General features: G+C 43.9%; 1 protein-coding gene across 2 annotated transcripts in view; it reads right to left on the bottom strand.

Moving 5' to 3' along the window:
- COX10 (cytochrome c oxidase assembly factor heme A:farnesyltransferase COX10) overlaps positions 1–22790 on the bottom strand; it is a 125195-nt gene that overhangs the window by 24909 nt on the left and 77496 nt on the right. The window contains exon 5 of one of the 2 annotated variants that reach the window (XM_079798928.1): positions 12291–12361. The exons of the other annotated variant lie outside the window; for it this stretch is intronic. Within the exon in view, the coding sequence (XP_079655054.1) occupies positions 12291–12361 (71 nt within the window). The remainder of the gene's footprint in view (positions 1–12290; positions 12362–22790) is intronic. 2 annotated transcript variants of the gene reach the window in all.

The following is a 22790-nucleotide window of genomic DNA, read 5'->3' as shown; positions in this document are numbered from 1 at the left end:
GACAGAGAGAAACATCAAAGTGAGAGGAACACTTTCATTGGTTGCCTCCTGCATGAGCCCTGATCTGGGCCCCGGCCAGGGAGGAGCCTGCAACCTAGGTACATGTCCTTGATAAGAATCGAACCCAGACCCTGCTGTCGGCAGGCCGAGGCATTATCCACTGAGTCAAACCAGCTAGGGCAGGATATGACATTTCTTAGCCCTCCAGCAGTGGACCTTCATTTTTTTCTCAAGAAGTGTGGTGGAAAAACCCTAGATCACCTTTTTGGATTCTTATTACTCAAGTTACTAAGAATATTACCAGTGGCATACAGGAAGCTTAGCCAATGTGCAGTCAGAAAAGGCGTTTCCTCTATAGTTCACACCAATCGCGGGCTGGGCCCTGCCCAGGCCTAAAGCCTCTGGCTGAAGCTTTAGGCCTGGGCAGGGGCCATCCAGCTCCCGCTGATCACCGGCTCCGCCCCTGCCCAGGCCTGCCCAGACCGAAAGCCTCTTGGGCAGGAGCAGACCCCCAGCTCCCTGCGATTGATTGCCCAGAGGCTTTCTGTAGCTGGGGCGGGACGCTTGCCTCATTGTGGGCTTGATCCCCAGTTGGAGGGAGCCTAGCGATGATTCTCTCTTACCGATAATGTTTCTGTCTCTCTCTCTCACTCCCTTCCTCTCAGAAATCAATGAAAATATATTAAATTCAAAAAAAAAGAAGAAGAATGAATAAAACAAAGCGAAAAACAGCCATTCTCCGGATCATTGTCCCAACTCCTTGAGATTCTGCTTCCCGGCAAGTGTGGACAGTTTGGCTCAAGTAAACTCATAGAAGTTCTCTACAGGTTTGAATGTTTTTACATGGACATGACGTATACACCTGTTGGTTGCTGAGGGCGAGGAAACAGAATTAGTCCATGAGGTCTGCTGTGAAACTGTAGAGGAGTCTGTTTTTGCTGTCAAAAGCCAGGTCACCCTTAGAAAAAGTGTAGAAAACCGGAAATGGGATTTACAAAGAGAAAACAGACAGAAGCGAACAGAGGGATGCTCCCACACTCTTTTCCACCCAGACAGGCCGGTTTCTCAAGCATCCTCCCCTCCTGAAGTTGGTGAGCTGCGGCCTAAGGGTGGGGGAGTCAGAGAAGCCCGAGGCGAGGTCCGAGGCTCTGACATCACCGGAGAGCTTCTGCATTTGAATGAGGCCTTGGAGTGAGATCCTTTGGAATGAATCACCCTGTCCTCCTCTCCTCCTGCTTGCTCCCTAGCCCACCCCCTGCTCCCCGAGCCCAGGATCTGTCCGCTCCCAGCTGCCTCCCCGGAACATGACGGGTGCAGGTGGATCCCAGAGAGTGGGCACTGCTCCCCACAGCAGCACCCAGCTCCGGAGGGTGCCAGCGCCCTGCAGCTTGTGGTGCTGCGGTCCCAGGAACAGCAACACCCAGCAATGGCGGGTCCTCAGCCTCCCTCCAGACACAGGAGGAAAGACAACCTAAGCAGCAAGCCTAAGGGACGGCCAGGAGGGATGTGCTTGCCGAGCTTCCATGTAGAAGGCCATGTGTACGCGCTATCCAGAAGCCCTCCGGGGCCGGGGCGGGACACTTGCCTCTAAACTGCGGGGGTGGAACGCTTGCCTCGTCGCTGCAGCGATGAAGCAAGCATTCCGCCGGGCCGCTCACATTGCCTGCTCTCAGTGGCCACACCACCCCCCAGGACTGGGAAGACTCTGGAGGGCTGAGGGGACTGGGCGCTGCCATCTTGTGGCTATGGGCACCACCATCTTTGTGATGGAGTGACAGTTAATTTGCATATCACTCTTTTATTAGATAGGATTTATTAAAATACCCGACTATTTTATGGTTATAAGAAGGGTCATGAGAACTGCAGAACCTCCATCTCAGAAATTCCTACACTTATAAAATGTTTAAGTTCTTATTATGTGCAATCTATCCAGGAGGAAGCAATGGACATGTCAACAAATGCTCACAAGTCACGATGCTTCAGGATAATCATAAATGCTCTCTCCTCTCTGACCTGGGAGGAAGATGCCTTTCGGCGCTCCTCTCCTTCACCCCCCATGACAACTACGTCTGAATGACCTGCACAAAACATTGTTGTTGACTCATCATTTTGTGGCTCATAACCTTGAATGATAAGGACAAAGTTCTCTACGTCAGCACCACTATGATTAAGTCGAGACAAAATTTGTTCTTCCCGTTACTTCAAATGACTAGCTAACAGTAAAAACAGAAATTCCTACACTTATAAAATGTTTACGTTCTTATTATTTGCAATCTATCCAGGAGGAAGCGATGGAGACTAAGCACAACAACCTCAGGAGCGGTGCCGAGCGGCAGGCAGCCTGGCCCAGCACGTCTGCGAGGCCAGTGTGACCGCCGATGACTAATGTTCACAGCTCCCCTGCAGCCCGCAAAACGTTTACATTTGCTTAAGTGCTTACTGGTAAAACCTTCAGTAAATTTGAAAAATGTCTCCTGCAAATCCCTATAATACTTAGGCTAAACCCTGTTCTTTGCGTTAATAATGCCAGCTAAATAATCCATTTCATTTTGAAAACTCAATCTTCGTCATTCATGAAACACCAGGTATTGGCCGACCCCAATTCCAAGTGTTTAAATTTCTCCTCTAAGTAACCTTTCACTCTGCCTTATCGCTCTATCTCCTGCTTACAGCCCACACCCAAAGCTCAGAAGTTATGGATCACTCCCATCTGATCCATTAAGTTGGAAAAACTAATGCTGACATGTATTATTTCCCTGTCAACATCGCCACGCTGAAAAACAGCTAATCAAAGGAGACGTAAAGAAAATAAAGATGTGTTAAAATAACAAGGAAGATGGCCCAGCGCAGGCCCCTCCGCAGGAAGCTTCCCCTGGCCAGGCTGTCCTTGCCTGCCGTCTCTCTTTCTGACCTCCCAGAGAACTTCGTGTTCGTGCCAACTCATTCATTTCATTCACTACATGTTTATGGGCTCCTCTGTCCTGTCTGCTAAGCATTTTATGCATCTGGCTAATTTTTTCACTGCGATTATAAGCCTACTGAGCATTATAAAAACAGAACAGACAATGCTGGTAACATTATAGATAATCAATACATTCTTAATGAATTGAATTAGACAAGGGAATTATTAATTCTAAAATATATAGAAGGGACATTAAGCTTTGACATTCTTAAGAAAGATGAATATTAATTAGGATAGACCAGAAAAAAAGATTATTACTTAAAAAAATACGTGTGTAAAATACATTTCAAATTTAAGTCTGAGGGACTTCAATTTAGATAAAGATGACAGACCAAAAACAGAGACATAAAACAGAAAATTTCCACTTTGAAAGAACCAGGACACAGTCCAAATTTCCCGCGAACTGCAGGGAAGGCTGAGAGAGGACACATACCTCTGTATGTCTGAGGCAAGAGGACTCAGTTAATGTCAGGTTTAAGAATTTCTACCTTTGACTGCAAACCACGGAAGAACTGGATGTAAAGTGTGTGTACTGGGGTGGAAGCTGGGTAAGAAGTGAATCAGGGCCTGAGACCACCCCTCGGCAGAAGCAGCCCCGGCAGGAGCAGGGGCAGCCTTGGGTGCTCTGTCCCCCCACCCTTCCCATTGCCACAGGGACTGACTGCACCAGGGATGAAATGTCTGGCCCGAGCCGAGCCATCCCATTTTCTCTCGCAGGCTCTGGAACGGGACAGAGGACTCAGCTGGAAGACCTTGGGGCTCCGGCTGAGGTCACCAAGTTGATGATGCGTCAGTTGAAGTGAAAGTGGGTCAGAGAGCCAATCAGAGAGAGAATGAAGGGCAAGTGCAGAGACACGCAGAGGTGCACAGCGAGGGGAACCAAGGAATGGTGCGCGGGCCACTCCTAGCAATCTGCCTACAAAGAGAACAGAAGGAAGCTGACTGGTAGACTTTTCTCAGGACAGAGGGCCGCATGGTCAAATACTGTCGGAAGAAAAGGCCCCACTGGGGTCGTGGGGCTGAAGAGGCACCGAGCGACCCCAGGGGGAGGCTGAGCTGCACACCTGCTCCAGGCACGCTGGTCCCAGGTCTTAGCACACAGAATGTAAGGCAAAAACGGGCCCTACAGGCCTATGGGCCCCCACAACTTCCCAAACAGGTGTTAGATTCTGGCAGCTATAATCTTAGGAAGAACTAGTGGGGACATTCACTTGTACCTACACCTCGTTCTCACCCGCCCTCATGGCCACCCTAAAACTACTAAATCCTTCTTATCCCACTAGCCAATGCTGCAAGTACCACAGAGCTTCCTGAAGTGGAGGAGTTCGAGGAACTGGGTGCTGGCGTGATCCACAGCGTGAAAGGAAGGAAGTTACTGGTGAGGATGTAAGAACGACAGAGAAATGTGAGGTGTCAGACAAACCACATCTAGATTTTGCCCGTGACTAGTCCTACTACCACGCATGTGTCCATTCTGCCAGCAGCGGGGCCCGCGGCTGGGCTGCTGTGGTGCTTGCACTCAGCCGCAGGGCAGATGCAGTGGTTTGGCTCCAAGTGTACAGGCTCAGCCCTGGGTGAGGGGCCAGGCCAGAGGCAAAGCAGCGCCATCCTGACTCTCTGGGGCTCTTCTCTCCAGACGTCCTCAGATGCAGACGCTGGAGCAAGTGGTGCCTAAGGCGCCCGACTCCGAGCTTATCCCCGTGCATCCGGGGGCTTCTGGAGTGATGTGAGGGGCAATGAGCTCAAATCCACCAAGTGGCCCCAGCCATTAAAGACTGATAAATAATTCTACCACCCAGGCCCAGAGCCGACGTAAAAAGCAGAAAGCCACGGGGTCAAGTGTTTCCATAGGAATCCCATTTGGTAAATGGAAGCTGCAGAAGGATGTTTCTATTAACCACCTGCAATCCTAGTAAAAACATAGACTAGACAGAGCAACTAATAACTTCGTGTCCCTGCAAAGTCGGGATGAATTTAAATCTGAAAAAGCAGTATTTCCCCAGGTAGTTGATAAGGGAGACAATCTTTTCCTTCCTTCCTTTCTTCTATTTTTCTTTTACTGTGATACTTTATTTTTTAAAAATATATTTTTATTGATTCCAGAGGAAGGGAGAGGGAGAGAGATAGAAACATCAATGATGAGAGAGAATCATTGATCGGCTGCCTCCTGCACGCCCCACATCAGGAATAGAGCCCACAACCCGGGCTTGTGCCCTGACCGGGAATCGAACCATGACCTCCTGGTTCATAGGTAGACGCTCAGCCACTGAGCCATGCTGGCCAGGCTACTGTGCTACTTTAGACATACAGAATTGGCATTTTATGTAGGTAATAAAGAGATAAAGTACTGCCCTCTGAATTTTCCTTGGGGAAATAAAACAAATTACAATGTAATTTTATAGATTTTATTCTCATTAAATGGTATTTTAGTTGTAAAGATTTTCCCCTTTGATTCTCAAAAAATTATAGATAATTTCTGTTGCCTAAATATAAAAGGTATGTTTACATTGTAATTGACAATTTCAAAAACAGTCAACGACCTTATTATTCCTTTATTATATATATTCATTGTCATTTTCTCCATCATCTGAAATAATACAGACAAATGGCAGCGGCCCCATCAAAGGAGAGGCAGGCAGCCCAAGACTGGCAATCAAGCGTGATGGGCCAGATGCTCGTGCATCTTCTGAAGAGCTGCAGTCTACGGAGTTTATTTAGGTCAGTCCTAAGGTGGATGTGTATTATACTCAAAATTTCCTACAAAGTCTCTGAAATCATCCATAAAGGACACATAAGGTTATGTGTATACAATTCCAGAAAGAAATAAAGAAAAAATAACTGCATCCACTAAAGTTTGAGAATCACTGAGTTACGTAAAAAGGGGGAACAAAAGAAAAGTCTATATTTAGTGGCTGGGCATTCACAGCTCCTGCTGTTGGCCTGACTCTCGGGAGGAGATGGAGAATTCTAAGGGCGCATCCCTGCAGGGTCTCGCCATTCTGCCTGATTAACCTGTACTTCTGCCGGGTTGGTTGTGAGGATTCGACTGGCCTGGGCTGCGTCTCCTCGGGGTCAGGTTCTCATGTCCCCTTTGCTGCTCTGCCTTATGATGAATTTTGTGGTCCCTATACAAAGAGCTGCAGAATTTAAGGAAGGTAGACATACCAGCAGAAGGTACAGAAATACTCTTTAAGGAACAAACGTTGCAGAGGAGAGAAAAGGCAGAGGCTGGAGGGGAGGGGCAGAGTTCATTTGTGGAGACCAGTGATCCATGGGAAATGCGTTGGAAAGCAGACACGATTTAACTGAACTTGCAGGCAACAGGGGCCGGCCTCAATTCTGAACTGATGGACAGCAAGACGTCACCTCCGCTGTGTCCACCTGGTCCAAGCTGTCAGGAGCTCCCGCTGGGCCTGTGGCAGGTCTCTGCTCACTCCTGGGACCCGCAGCCCCTGTGCAGCGCATGCGCTCTCTGCCTTGGCAGAGGTCCCACAGGGTGGTCATCAGAGCGGAGGACGCAGACGGGACGTGTGCTAAGGGGTGCTCTGACAGGGGCGCCCAAGGAACAGAGACAAAACACCCGCCACCACCTCACCCGAGTATGGAGACAGCTGTCCCTTCCAGAGGAAGGAACACTCGGCATAAAACCCAGCCAGGCAGTCAAAGGGCAGGTGAGCACACCTGGTGGAGACAGAGAAAGCATGGCCCTTCAGTGACAACACCAGCAGTTCCACTCAGTCACAACGTAAGGAGGAGGATGAAAGAGAAAGGTGAGCAGAGTGGGGATGAGGCGGGAGGACGGGAAGGATCAGACCCTAAAAGGCCTGCTATGATACGGTGAAGAATTTAAAATAAGTATTTATCTTAGATATATGTAGGAAACCCCAAAGTTTTAAGACAGAAATGTGATCGTTAAAGGAACCCCTGCCTGCCAGCTGAGTGGGAGGGAAGAGAAGGGCTCGAGAGAAGGAGAGGCCGGCTGGGATGCTGTTGTAACAACCAGCAGAGAACTGCTGATGGTCCGAGACTGCAGCACGGGCCAGGGCGCAGACTGCGGGTGACGGAGGGGCCTGAAGAGACATGGCTCGTAGGACAACCAGGTGAAGGGAATAAAAGGAAAACAACATCCAGAATGACTTACAGGTGCCTGACTTTCTAATGTAAAGTAACACGTATATAATGAAGAAGTTTGGGGGAGAACATGACGAATTGGGATCTATAAGTGGAATCTGAGATGCCTACAGGGGCATCCCTGAAGAGATTTCCCAAGGGTCCGGGCGGTCTGGGCTGGAGGTACAGCAGACAGAATGTAGTGTCTGGAGGGAGTCAGAGGAGGAGGAGGCTGCGGACCACCAGCAAAGAAGCAGGAAGCGGAGGAACAGAAAGGAGTCTGGGAAGGCACAGCCAGGGCGGCTCATTCCTCCTCATCCTTTGGTTCAAGTTTTAAGACGTCACGCCCTCCCAGCCACCCAACTCCTCAGTCTGGGTTAAGTTCTCCGCCTGTGCCCCCCATCACTTGGCACACCTCTATCCTGGTATTCACCACCGCACCACTGTGTCAAGCACAGGCCTGGCTGGCAGGCGCACTGAAAACACGCACTGCTGCGTGGAGGAACCTTTGCAGGTACTCAGTGTCCTCATGCATGCGCACTGCCGTCTCCTCAGGTAATGCTAAGAGGATGGAGACCGTGTCCTTTACCTCTTAGGGAGCTTAGCAACCAGCACACTCCTCTGCAGGGACAGCACCCTCCATAAGCGCCCGATGATGCCAGCATGAAGGAAGACTCAGGAACCGCCTACCTGCGGCGGGGCCCACTCAAGCATGATAATGCAAACATTTCCTTTCCAAGCTCTTTGGTTTGCCAAGTGTTTTGCTTTCTTCCCCCTCTCCCTTGAAACTAATCTGAATTGCCTGATAAACATGGAAATATTTATTTTAAAGCGAATTTTGAAAACAGATAACAGTTCTGCAAACAACACTCCATTTCTCTAGAGTTTGAAACTCATTCCTCAACAACAAACTTGTATTTACAGGATTTTATTGCTCTTACTGTTATCCCTACAACAATGTTATGTATGAGAGGAACACGGTTGGAATTTTGACCCCTATATGTGAGAAAGTGGTGGTGTGGAAAGATTAATTCAATGGCTTGCCCATGCTTAGAGTCACCTAACATTTTTAATTACCATATGAAGAATATATGAAGACTGAGATGTTTTCTAGTACATACATTTTTAAAAGCTGAAAATTCCTCCAAGCACCAAGTTAAAATTGGATTACACCAAATCTGTCTGATAAGAAGGTGAGCTTCTCTGATATTCATCTTCATTACATTACACGAATGCGATTTCTTCAGTGGGTTTCCTCACCTTCAATGTAAGTTCCCGATAGGTGACATACGCAATCTCAGGCGTGTTCTTTGCCAGAGAATAAAAGGGAGCTCTAAGCCCAACTTTCCCCAAAACAATCATTCAGAGCCGTGACATTTTTGCCAGAAACATCCAAACAAGTCAGTTGATCTTATTCATCTTTTCCAATTTACAAGAAAACATAAAGATATTGTCACTTTTAAAAAGCAATTCAAAGACGTCTGCATTGCATTGTCTACCTACAAACTGATTTACATACATTATACTTTCCATTTATGTATTTCTTCCTCTTTTGTGCAAAATAAGCATTTGGAATTTGTATGAAATAGCCTTAAAAATAAGGAAATTCTATGATCACAATCATCACCATCAGATGGCATATAGTTATCATCCAAACTGGACACTGCTGAGCGTGAGGGGGACGCTATCAATAACTCTGCAGGGCCCAGCCGACGTGGCTCAGTGGATGAGAGTCAACCTATAAACCAGGAGGTCACTGTTCGATTCCTGGTCAGGGCACATGCCTGGGTTGTGGACTTGATCCCTGCTGTAGGGTGTGCAGGAGGCAGCCGATCAATGACTCTCTCTCATCATTGATGTTTCTGTCTCTCTCTCTCTCCCCCTTCCTCTCTGAAATCAATAAAAATATATCAAAAATAATAATTCTGCTGGGATAATAGTGTTAAGCCAGGAATCTCCTGAGCAAATGCAAATGTATGGCCAATAGATTGAGCACATTTTACAATCACACCATGTGGCACAGCACTCTCCCTACATCATCTCTTCGATTCCAGCTGTCACCTGATACACACGTAACACTGCACCCTCCCTCCTCTTCCTTCCACTGTCTCAGTTTGACCTGGGACCAGCTGCTAGATATGCATCCTTGGGCTGTTATGCTTGGCCAAGAGCCTCCTATTCCCCCACTGCTTCAGGGCCACAGAGTCTAAATGGTTCTCACTAGGAGCTGTTTGCTCTTTGATATTTTGTCTATGGCTTGCACCAGGATGCCTTAGCAATCTGCTATTTCTTTGGTCTACGGAATTCAGGAGGACATTCTTCTAATATCATCACCAAGTGTCCCTTCTTATTTTTAAGAAGAGGCAGAAATTGGGTCTCCCTTAAATGCTGTTTCCTTCTCAGGAATAAGACACTTTTAGAGACAGTTATGTGTAGTCATTAGGAACGCAAGGTGAGCAGTCAAATGGACTAGGTCAAATTTTTGTTCTGTCAGTTATTCATAATTCTTGGACCCACAGTTTTCTCACCTGAATATTGGGGGAAATTGAACATCATCTATCTTAGAACTAGCAATAGGATGTATGTAGCTGTGATGTTACCAGGAAACGCACAATGAAATGGACAGGCCAACCTTATTAACTACTAGAGGCCCGGTGCATGAAATTCGTGCACGGGTAGGGTCCCTAGGTCTGGCCAGCGATCTGGGCTGCTCAGAGCCTTCCAGCTGCTGGCCAGGGCCCTCTTCCAGCTGCCGGCTGCCCGCCTGGGCCTCCCTTCGTTCCAGGCCACCCTCTGGTGGTCAGCGCACAAGATTGCGAGCAATCAAACTCCCAGTCTCCCAGTCAAACTCCTGAGGGGACTTATTAGGGACACATGTGCACTTGATAAGCTTTTAGGCTTTTATATATATACATGTGCACTTGATAAGCTTTTATCCCAAATTCTATTTTTTGTATCCCTTATTGCCTACTTTTCTATTTAACTATTGCAGTGTTATCCCTCAAATCCTTTCTGGAATAAAGAATAAACTAAACAAGCAAACAAAAGCACTGACTTCTGTGTCAGCTCTGGAAGGCGTTCAGTGTGTGCCCACTGAACGTGTGCCATGTCTTTCCGGAAGAGAGGACCGAGAGCTCAGAGAAGGGGCGTCCAGATGGGCCCACATGCGCAAAGGGCTCCTCCGGGGCATTTCCCCGGGTCCTCAGGAAATCTCAGACCAACCAGTCCAGGCACATGTTTCTTAAATAAAAATGTTCAAAGTAAATTGCAATCACTTGAAAAAGTTAATGAAATATATTTTCTCATAAATGTTTATAAATGTCTTTAGAATGGATAGAAACCAAGCTATGTACAAAGGCTGAAATAGTTTTCAATGGCGAAAGACTTGCAAAGATTTCTTTCCCAGACCTACTATACTACTGCCCATCAACAATGATAGGACACACACTTTACATGCCGGATTGTAAACGATGTCTGTGAAGTTGTATAGATTCAACAGGCAACCAGCCCAAGTGAAATGGGGCAGTAAACACCAAAAAAAAAGAAAAAAAATTGAAAATACACTGGCTATCCTGTGCGCTTAAATGTCCAACAGCCACTGTGAATGTGAGAACCACCAAAGCTGAGAAATAAATGTTAACGGATAGTCTGTAAGACTTTCTAGTGCACCCCTACAGCCATCCACTCATAACACATCTGTGTAGAGATAGTAATTCACTGATTTATAATACACACTAACTGACAAGATATAAAGTCTTCAGTTAGTGTAAGACTTCTGCCCCAGACTCTTAACATCTTCTTGTACACAGTTAATAAAACACATCCTACATCTAAAAGTAAGTTTGAGTCTGGGTCCCAGGCCTATAGCTTGCTCTATAAAACAGCAATTAAGGCTATCATGCAAACAAAAGGTGAAGTTACGAGACTAACAGTTGCACCGTAGCCTCTGTCTTTGACCACCCCCAGGCCACGTGCTGCCCTGGGAGTGCTGTGCACGCTGCTCGCCGCGGGCAGGAAAGGACCACACCGGGCTTGTAAGGTGAGCTCCTAGGAGTCCGGCTGGCGTTCGTCGGATCACGCTATATGCCTGAGGACCACTTCCCGGTCTATCCCGTAATCCCACTGGTTCTAAAGAAGAGGACAATGTGACCGAGGAAAAGTGACTGAAAAGAATTTCCAAAGAAGTAAGAACCTGCCCGTGACCTAACCTGTGGTGAGAGCAGCTTTTAGCATTTGAGATGAGTTAGAGAATTTGCATTCTTCCACCTAAAACAACTTGTCTCAAATAAAAGTACTGTGACATTTTCTAACTATAAACACAGCAGGAAGCATCATTTATATTCCAAAAGGGAAATAAAATAGAAGTAGATGATATTTCTGTTCTTACATATTTTCATCTGGCTTTACTGCTCTTTTCAATAAAATGGTATTTTAAATTCAATAAGAATGGAATGGCTAAAAACAGTTACTATTAAGAATCATTTTTACAGACTCACTGACTATATCTGCATTTGTGTCCTTTACTGTGTTAGTTAACATGTGTGGTTATTTGCTCCCCAATGGACGGGAAGCTCCATGAGGGCACTGCCCGGACCCCGGAAGAGGCCTCACTGATAGTCGGGAGAATGCATTTAGCTCTTTTTGTTCTTCTCAGCTGAGGATATGCTATTGGATTAAAAATATTTTAAGTGCCAGTTTCAAGGCCTCCAGAAAGTAAAAGATTTAATTATTAATCATTAGTGATATTAAAATATTTATATGCCTTTTAGTTCTACTTAATTGAATTCAGTGAAAAGGAGAGTAATGGAGGCAGCACTTTACTAGGCATGTAACAGCATTATCAGTTCATGTGAAAAAATAAGGCTTCAGACATAACTTTCTTCTGTGACCCCGTATGGATGTGTTGGAAATCATTTGTGTTAACGGAATGATTTTACTTACAGCCACTGTAAGTGAAAGCAGTTCATGTCTCAAAATTGAACTGAATGAGAAGTCTACTGCATGAGTTACCCCCACAACAGAACTGTAAATCTTAGAGCCACTCTAAGTGCTCTGTATACATTTTGGTTAAAGTTAAGAGTACAATGTATCCAAACCGATATGTCCCTTTGGGGTGTGTTATTTTCAATTCAAGACTCAAGGCAAAGATCGGGGAATGATTTGGGGTGAATAAGCAAAGGGATGTTCTGCAATGTGAGACTTATATTCATGATTTTACCTGATCTGCCCACGAACCAGAGGTCTGTTCTTTGTCCTATTCATGTTTGAATCAAACGGCACCTCAAAAAACTGCAAAGAAGTTGAAAAAAGATAAAAAACATTAACTATAAAGTGAAACAATTCTTTTCTGCTTTAGTTCTATAAATTTCCCACAGTAAATCTCCACAGCGAATTTCACTTAACTTTGATGGTACATATTAACCCTGCTGGTACCGTTTGGAGGAAGAGTTCCCGGAGAGACGCATGAAAACATCATCTGCATTAATTCTCAGGAATACACACAGGTCCTCTGTTATCCACTCTGAAACCACTTAAACATACAGTTGCATTCTTCAAAGCCACTGTTTCAGGTTGGGAGAGGGATACTTTCATCGTGTTTGACAAAAGCATGGTTTTGCGACTGCTCTATTTGGAAGTTAAATATGACTGATGTATCCAAGTGCCGAGCCTACAAGGGTGAACCGTGATGGCCGCGCTGTGTCAGGTTAGCTAGGCCGGACCACGCTGCCCAGAATGCCCGTTCCTGTTTGCCTGTAGCTCAGGGTCAGCCACAGGAGATGCTGCAGGAGACCTGGGAGGTGGGAAGCAAGCGGCAGCCGTGTGTACGCAGGGAAACTGGGGTAAGGTCAGGCACCATTGCAGTCACACACACGCGTGGGTCTGCTGTGTCGCCTGTAGCACCGAGGCTGCAGCTCCCCCAGCTCCGGCCAGATCTCGGGCTTCCAACAATCCCTGCTCGTCCACGTCTCCCAATCTTGGGCCGAGTCCCCGTGCTGCTCCATGGAGTGCACCAGCTCTTCTGCGGTCCCTGTATCATCCAAGTTGCAGGCTTGGAAGCTTGAGAGACACACGGTGCCATTTGTTCTCACGAGTTTCGGCTCACCCTTGCAGATTGCAGTCGCTCTCGCTTTCCTCTGCTTTCCTGATGGATGGCTCTGCTTACGTCAGACCAGCACCAGGTACAGGTCCAACAACATTGCACAGATGCCCACCTCCCAGGACCACATCCCTCACACCACTCCTCGTGGTCCTGACCCCCTCATCAAACCCTAACTGATACAGGCTTCTTCCCATACTTTCAACAAGGCCACTATTTAAATGTATTTAACTTCTCAATATGTTCACTTTATCTAATGATCTAAATGGAAGGCTTCCTGAGATATGTGAATTTATATTCTTTTAAAAAAATATATTTTTTATTGATTTCAGAGAGAGGAAGGGAGAGATAGAAATATCAATGATGAGAGAGAATCACTGATTGGCTGCTTCCTGCACACACCCCCACTGGGGATCGAGCCGGAAACCTGGGCATGTATCCTGACCAGGAATCGAATCATGACCTCCTGGTTCATAGGTTGATGCTCAACCACTGAGCCATACCAGTTGGGCTGAATTTATATATTCTTGTTAAAGAGAGCTATGCAAATAGTTACTCAAGAAGTAATTTGTTAAATAAATCATCAGTGCAAAAATATGTATGTTTGCAAATCGCCTTACATTCATTTAAAAATAATACATAATTCATGTGTTAAAACATTCTTTGCCTATAAGAATATACACTGAGTGGACAGATTATTATGATCTCTGAACGCATAATAATCTGGCCACTCCGTGTACTTATGTATAAAGGGAAAGCTTGCAAATCTTGATATGTCAACGGACCAGGAGATAGTGGCCCCTAGCCTCTGGCTAGTAAGTCCTCTGCTTCTTTCTAACTACCCACAATGCAGTTCTTATACATGGAAAAACCTTATTTTAAAATCCCAACTCTGTAGTCAGTCTACACTGAGTGGCCAGATTATTATGCGTTCAGATATCATAATAATCTGGCTACTCAGTGTATATTCCTTATTGAATTAGTTCAAGTTACACGTAATTAAAATGTTCTGTCTGTTGACACTCCCTTTCTTCCCAATATTCAAACACATTCTATAGGTATTTCAAATAATCTTTCCTTCATAAGCATTAACTCAATTTCACAGAACTAATGAGGATTGCAATGAAAAATAACATTATTTAAATGCTGGTAAGATGTTATTTATATAACACAGAAACTCTTGTATTAATAGCTATCTTGGCAATTCTCAAGTCAGTGTGTGTGTGTACATGCAAGTTCCTAGTTCAGGAATTCTAATGAATTATTTCATCTGGATAAAGAAATATATTATCTTTTGCTACATTTCTGGCAAATCAGCCACCCAAAGATGGGAACTGAGGGCTAGACTGTGTCAACCGGCCGGCAGGGCACATCACTTGGCAGTTGCTTCCGTCTCCACGAATGCTTACACTTATCCAGACAAGCAACCTCTGGGCAGAAATACCACGCGGCTGAGACTGAGGACTCAGCCCAGTGAGGGCTGGGCAATGCTTCCTGGCACCGAGGGGCCCGAGCTCGCCATGTTACTGCATTCTGTTTTTCAGGTATTTCTGTAATGCCTTCTAACAGTTAGGTTTACTGCTTTGGATATTTAAACCACATCTCTAAAACACAAACACAGTATATTAGATGAGAAATTTAAACACTTTAGAACCTATAGTTTGCTTTGGTCTATTCACATTTTTTCCTGTGCTTTATAATAATTTTTTAATAATGTAATTATCATTTCAGTTGGAAACAACTACTTCTCTAAAAGGAACCAAGTAAAACTCCTTTTATATGTGTTGAAAATAAAATACAAGTGCAGTATTACCAACCCTTAGAATATAAATATACTGTCCTCTCCCTTTTACCATTTCCCCACGACTTCGCATGGTATCAGAGGTAACATGCTGTGTGAGCCCACTGGGCCGTGCTCACACCACGCTGGTCAGGGCCAGGCGTGTGCTCCATCTGCCTTCTTTTCGAGGCTCTGCTCATCGAGTCCCCAATGGCCTACCGCCCGGTACCTTTTCTCTGCTTCCCCTTCCCCGGATACAGTGATTGGTTTACAAGTAGGTGTCTGATTCAAACTGGGCCAATGAGAGTCCTTCCCAGGGATTTTACACACGAAATCCCAGGACACTATGTCCTCTCTTCTCTTAGGATACAAGGGAAGTGGAGGCGAGACCCAACATTGATTCCTTGGGTCAAGTTAGGTCCATGGCTCCACCTCTGCCCTTTCCAGTTTACATCAACCCTAAATGGGTCTACACTTCTTGCCTCCAATGTTCTAATACATGAAGACTAAAAATTTCAAACACCTGAGCAACGTACTGCACAGAAATGAATACCATGCTTTCTCCGTCAGCACACAACTTATTTTCTGTCTATGTTACATTTAAAAAAAAAAAGTCTTTCTCCACGTCTCTTTCTTCATAAAAATCCGTCAATCTTTTTTAATTCTTTTCATTTTGAAAATTTTCCTTTTTTATTCAAGTTCACTGCCTCACCATCTTCCTTCCAATCAATCAGATAATCCTTCACATTTCTTGCCTTCCAGCAATCCTAACATCCATTACTCTGGCTCTTAAGTTGCAAATAGCAAAAACAAAGAAACACACAGACAAACAGAAAACAACCCAAACTAGCTCAAATCAAACTGGGGCTACACCTCTTACAACAGGCTGTCCGGCTTTTAGAAATGACTGGATTCTCATTCCAGGCCTTGAATCTGCATGTGTATTCCTGTACGCAGGCTCTTTCCATGAAGCAGGCGAGACGTCACAGGCAGGCCCAGACCCTGCCTCGAGCAACCCGAGCAGAAAGGTTGGCTCCCCATGGCTCCAAAAGACAAGTCCAGAGCCACCACGGCCACACACCATCCTGGCCAGGGCACCAGCGACGGTCCAGTGCGCACGGGAAGGGTGTGGGTGGAAAGATTCAATGACACAGTTCCCACTAAAGCCACAGTGTTATTTTTTCTATAGAAAAGAAAAAATTCTATTACCAGAAGAAAGTGGGAAGATGTCAAGCAGACAGACGTAGTGAAATTATTTAAAACTCAGAGTAAAGTTGACAGCCCAAGTCAATTCATTTCTTACGTGTCACACCTATAAAATAGCTTGCCTATCGTGGGAGTATTCTTAGTTTAAGTACCTGTAAGGCATTAATCACTGTAAGCAGCCCTAGCTGGTTTGGCTCAGTGGATAGAGCATCGGCCTGCAGACAGAAGGGTCTCGGGTTCGATTCCGATCAAGGGCACATGCTTGGGTTGCAGGCTCAATCCCCAGTAAAGGGCATGCAGGAGGCAGCCAATTAATGATTCTCTTTCATCACTGATGTTTCTCTCTCTCTCTCCCTTCCTTTCTGAAATCAATAAAATATATTTTTTTAAAAATCACTGTAAACGTAATTTATATTAACCTCTCTCATAAGAGTATTTTATAGAGTACTAAATGGATTGTTTCCCCCCACCCCATAGTCACATGATTAAGACACAGGGCACTATTAATATCAATAGATATATATTTATTAGGTACCTATTATAATATTTTTGCTTTCTATTATACTATGGTTTTGGATTAGTAATTATTATTAATCCAAAGAGATGATGCTCAGCTATAGCATATGCATATAAATCCTTCTAAAAGATAATATAGACTTAGGATGCTATCAAATTTTGTAAGCTAAAACGACAGATACCCAAAGTGAACAGGAATGTAACTTGGCCCAAGTGATGAACTTTTTGTCCCTACGTTGATTAATTATATTCTCTGAAAAAGTAGATGTAGTCTAGAGATGTTTGTCAGGCTCAGAAAATATTTAATTTGATAATGAGCTGCAACGTTTTCTTTCCCTATGCTAAACAATGACAGCAACATTCTTTCTCAACACTGAACAGAAAACCAAACACCGAACCCTGTCAGAGTTTGTTGTTCCATCCATCATGTGTCTGTCATTCCAATGTGTCTCCCATCTTCCAAGTCCAAGATAATGTCTCAATCAATCTCAGACCCAGTTAAAGGGACGCTGAACAGAATACATAAATAAGCAGGGAGAGGCACCGTTCCCAGCAGGCCCTGCACACCACATTTCAGCGTACACATCAGCTACACACCTGGTCAGCCATTACTTTGTCCTTGTCACCAGTGTTTTACTGCCATGCCCAGAATAAACAAATTAACTAGGCTCGCTGTTCCCGCGGATTTTCCCTGGAGCATTTGGAATGCGAGTGCACGTGAGCTCTGGCATCCCTCAGAGTGGCGTTCCCTTACGTGGGGGCTGCAGCAACATTCTCCCCTAACCTACTCAGCCATCTCTCATTAAGCTGCATTTAAAAGTTTCCCCTTAAAGGAAGATAGTAAAAGGTATAAAGGTCACAGAGCACTTAGTGGAGGCAAAGCGCCACGCCCTGTAAGTGAAACACTCAGAAAGCCACACTGGTTTTGACCTCTGCCAGGAAGGTCTCAACTGGTAACAGTGCTTCCCAAAGAAGATAAAAGGAAACACGGGAAAATGCTTACAATATTTGTCTCTGGGTAGAGAATGTGGGATGATTTGTTATTCCTTACCTACTGTATTTTGCAATTGTCTATCAAGTCAATGTATTTTATACTTAGGGAAGAAAGGTAATAAAGTCTACCTAAATGATACAAACACAAAATCCAGACAAACACTTTTTAGGCTAACTAATAAAGAATTACTAAACTGATCTAGTATAAAAGCAACATTAATGAAGGCATAGCCAATTAGGACCTTTCTGCCCCCAGAAAAAGCCACAGGAAGACAAAATGATGCTAAGTATTTCTGGAATACTTCCCTTTTCCCTCCGAGCATCCTCAGTGCCAGCTCCTTCATCCAGGCTGCTGGTTTATTTTGCCCAGATGAGCACAGTCTCCTACCCACTTCCTACCTCCCACCAATGTTCACACAGCAGTCCGAGTGATCTTTGCAGATGCAACCCTGATCACACCCCTCTCCAGCATAAGGCTCTGGGTGGGCAGCCCACCGCCCCAGGAAGAAAGTTCATGCTCTACTGTGGCCCGTAAAGCTCTTCACAGAAGCCTGGCCCCTTTCACCTCTCCAGGCTCTTTGCTGCTCCGCCCCCTTGCCTGCTCCTCTCTAAGCATTCTGAATGACCTCTCAGCTCCTCAAGGACACGCCGTCAGTTCTTCTCATACTCTACCCCCTGCCACATCCTAATGCTCTCAGGACTATATGCAACTTCAAACGGGCTCTCACCAGTCCCTGGCAATCTTACTGTACCCCTCCAGTCAACTGGACCTGCTCTCCTCTCCACAAGGAGGATTCACGTCTGGTCCACTCTTGAGCATCTGACTTCTCCTCTATTTCCACACCCTCCCTTCCATACATGACATGCCTTCTACTTTACTAAACCCAGAAGTCCTCTAACAAAACACTCCTTCTCTCCTACCCAGGACTACTCAGTCCCTCCCCTTCACTGCCATCCTGTCCCCTCCCCCTCCTACAGTTCCACCTTTGGATTACCCCTTTCTCTACAGCTTGTTCAGCCTGTGTCTTTTAGCTGGATTATTCCCATCTATAACCACACATGCTTAATTTCCCCATCCCAACCCCTCTCCCAAACCCCACACAGCCCCCAATGTCCTTATCTGACTTTACCATAAGGTTAGCATTTGCAAAAGAGAGAAAACAGCCGCTTCTCTTAATATACATGAAGTTTGGGGCCCACATCCTAGCCAGCATGTTCAGTAAAACAGGGTGTCCGAGGTGAAGTTAAGAGCCTTCTGAAAATTTCCAAATAAGCTCAAGGGAATTTCCTCTCTAACAGCTGCCAAGGGCTATACTTCCATTTTTGCAAACACTATTTTAAAAGGTTAATTCTGAAGGCCACTTTTAAGAACACATAAATGCATTAAAGCCCATTAAAGGGTACTCATATGAACAGACTTTTTAAATTGCAAAATAGAAAAGATCTTTTTAAACTAAGGCTTAAAAAATTAGAGAATCTTTCTTCAACTATGCTCCGTCATCATAATATAATGTGGACAACAAGACCATCATACAAATAAATTCTTGTGGGTCCTTCCACAACTATAAAACAAACAGGCATGCTGGCTGACAACATGTACAGTGATAAAATAATGACAACAGAATGACCTCAGAAACAGTTCCCTAAAATACTACAAAGAGTTTAAATGCCAATATTGAAAAAAAAAAAATCAGAGCATCCACATTTGTAAAAAGCAAGAAATAAGTAAGATCATCTCTATCTAGGACTCCATGGCAGAAGAGGGCTCCGACTCTCATAAAAAAGGTTATGCCATATGTTGAGCAGTAAAACTGGCAAATCGAGAGGTTCAAATGCTGCTATTACGTACATCTGGTCCCGATGCTGTGGGGGTAGAGGCTCGAAAATCATTAAGCAATCTGAGAACCGCCAAACAAAGAAACTGTAAAATTCTGAACTATAAAGCAAAGGAAACACACTTAATCCCTCAGGAGCTGCAGTGTATGTTTCACTGGGCGCCCCTCCCTGTGAGGACACAGCAACCCATAGGGCTGAGTGACACAGTATCGCCACCGCCGCCGCCTGTGGCCCGCAGCCAGCTCGCTCCAGCACTCCGGGCACCTGTTGCTTTAATCAACACATTTCTCTACGCAGCAGAGAGAAACAGAGAGGCGAGCAATGAGGAGGCGGCCGGAAGGAACTGGGAAAAAATAAGTCTCATTCATTTTGTCTATCAGAGAATATACACCTTAAAAATAAAGTTACATGTGTAATACTTTCATCAATAAAGATTAAAAAAAAATAAAGTTACACATGCTTGATGTAGGTCTTTAATATTAAAAGATTAACATATTTCTTCTAAGATTAGTTAATTTTTGAACTTCAGATACCAACAATTGAAAGGAAAATCAGATTAGATTTATTAAGAAACACCAACTTTCTACTGTAGTGTCTCAGCAAAGTGATTTGCAACTTCCCCTTAATGAACCCGAGTTTCTGTGATGGGGGTACAATTTTGTGTGTTTCAACTTTAGTAAAATTTTCTCTGTTGCCCATTTCCCCCACAATCCTAATATATTCTCTTCTTGATTCCCTAAAATTATTTTAAGATAACTTTATGACAATCTCCATGTTTAAAGCAAGTACAGTCTATTACAAAATGTTCTTCATGAATTTAAGTGGAAAAATATAGAATGTAAATAAAAACAATGACTATTACATGAAACAACAATGACTAAATAATAATAGAAAGAATAATACTTGCATCAAAGGATAAAAATAGCACAGAAATATACTTTATTGGGACATTTTTAAAGAGTCAGAAGGAAACACAGGTGCTAGACAGTAGACATTAATTGGAATACTTTTCACAGCTTTTTACCATTGTTTCTGTTCCTATATCCCCAATGCCTTCCTTTCACCCCGCTTACTAGGAACGCCTCATTCCTGTGCCTGCTACATTCGGAATATGCATCCAAGCACAGAGTTGGGCCATTCACGAGAGAGGAGGGCCTACAGTTCCTTTGCTTAAAGGTAAGAAACAGCTGAAAATCCTTTTAGTAGGGCAAGACACTGGTCATGCAATAGATAGGATATCGGGTAATTTCCCCGAAACCTCCAAGGTTTGAGCTTCTTTCCTGAGACTCCAAACCACACCCTGGAGTGTGCTCTGAGCACAGCCACTGTGTGCTGAGTGCAGGACACGCACTCGCCCACCTTCCAGAACTGTCTGCAAAGAACACAGTGGGCGATCCTTGCACACAATCTTTTCAGTCTGTTGAGAGCAAACTGGGAGGAAATGGGCCCTTTGCTAGAATATGTATCTTAATCACGTATTTATGATTTTCTGTGTTTCTACAAGCTATCCATGTAAAGTAGCAATCTAATTTCCTGACAGATAGGAGTTAAGAGTGTTAATGTCTCAATGAAGTACTTCCAGAAAAAAAGGCTTTAATTTTTTTCCTTTTTATTTCTTTATTGATTAAGGTATTACATATGTGTCCTTATTACCCCATTGCCCCCTCACCCCTCCACTCATGCCCTCACCCCCCTGGTGTCTGTGTCCATTGATTAGGCTTATATGCATGCATACAAGTAAAAAGGCTTTAATTTTACTAAATTTCTTTTGCGTTCTTTTTCAATACAGGCTAGTGGAAGGCATGTCTTCTAAGGGAGCCCCCCACTCCCTTTCTCACTTTCGTTAAAGGGAAGCAGTAACAGCGCAGAAGAGTAGAATAAAGGAAGAGCACAGCAGAGCAAAGGGCTGACAGTAGTCACCGGTTTGGTAAAAAAGCAAATGATGACAAGCTGGCACCAGACTCAATTCCAAACAATACCCAAAGTCAGATTTTTCATACAAAACATTAAAAAGTAAATTTCTAATCAGAGATTTTACAAATGTCAAATGGATCACAATTCTCAATTTAACATAATCATCTATTTAAAATATCTCCCAGATCATGTGTTCCTTCTCTTATGTGAGGCAGAAAAATTCTAAATTATATGTACCAGCATAAAACATGAAGTAATGAGAACCATTTCCACCCCCACAAATCAAAAGGTAAGCAGACCCTTTATAATTAAATCTGAACTAATATAAAACAATGTTAGATAATAAATGTCTTTATAAGAAAATAATCTGGCCCTAGCTGGTTTGGCTCAGTGGAAAGAGTGTCGGCCTGTGGACTGAAGGGTCCCGGGTCCCGGGTCCAATTCTGGTCAAGGGCATGTACCATGGTTGTAGGCTGGATCCCCGGCCCTGGTCAGGGCATGTGGGAAGGCAACCAATCGCTGTATCTCTCACATCAATGTTTTTTTTCTCTCTCTCCCTTCCACTCTCTCTAAAAATTAGTGGAAAAATATCCTCAGGTGAGGATTAAAAAAGAAAAGAAAAAGAAAATAGTCTGCAATGCTGGCTATTACTACATTTATTTTAGTCTAGCCACTTCACAGTGACTTTTATTCCATAATAAGAATAGTCTAAAATATTCCCCATTTTACAAAAGGCAGTCTTTATAGGTACAATGAAAATTAATAAGACAAGTCACATTGGGGAAAGGGATTGGGATTTTTTCAACTGATTTTTAACAGACAAATAAATTAGCACTTTAATTTATAGTTAGGCTTAGAAATTCTAGACATTATCCGGGTATAAATTTTTGAAAGAACACATGAGGAACAGCAATAAAGCAGCATCTAATTTATGTCAATATAATTTTTCAAAATGATAGCTCTAATAATTAAGTATATTTGAGGCATCATTTCCTTCATTTATCATAATGTGATGACTTAAAAATTAATTTGATTAAAAGTATTTTTTAAAAAATTACCACCACTAGTCAAGATTTTGAAAGCTATGCAACCAAGAAATCAGATATAACACTGCGATTAATGAAGAGCAGGCTCACGGAATATTATTGATCACATACATTACATGATATTTAATAATGTAAAATTTTCACTGCCTCATAATCAATGGGATTACCATTAACAATGTAAAATGCTTAAATTAAACACAAAAACATAAAGACTATGAAAATAAAATACAGTATTTCAATATCATTTACAAATAAAGAGGGAAAATGATTTCAGAGAGGAAGAGAGAGATAGAAATATCAATGATGAGAGAGAATCATTTACCGGCTGCC

Source organism: Cnephaeus nilssonii (genome assembly GCF_951640355.1).
Source record: "Cnephaeus nilssonii genome assembly, chromosome: 19".
NCBI classification, from domain to species: domain Eukaryota; kingdom Metazoa; phylum Chordata; class Mammalia; order Chiroptera; family Vespertilionidae; genus Cnephaeus; species Cnephaeus nilssonii.
The sequence above is the reverse complement of the archived record's forward strand: the minus strand, read 5'-3'. Positions and strand labels throughout refer to the sequence as shown.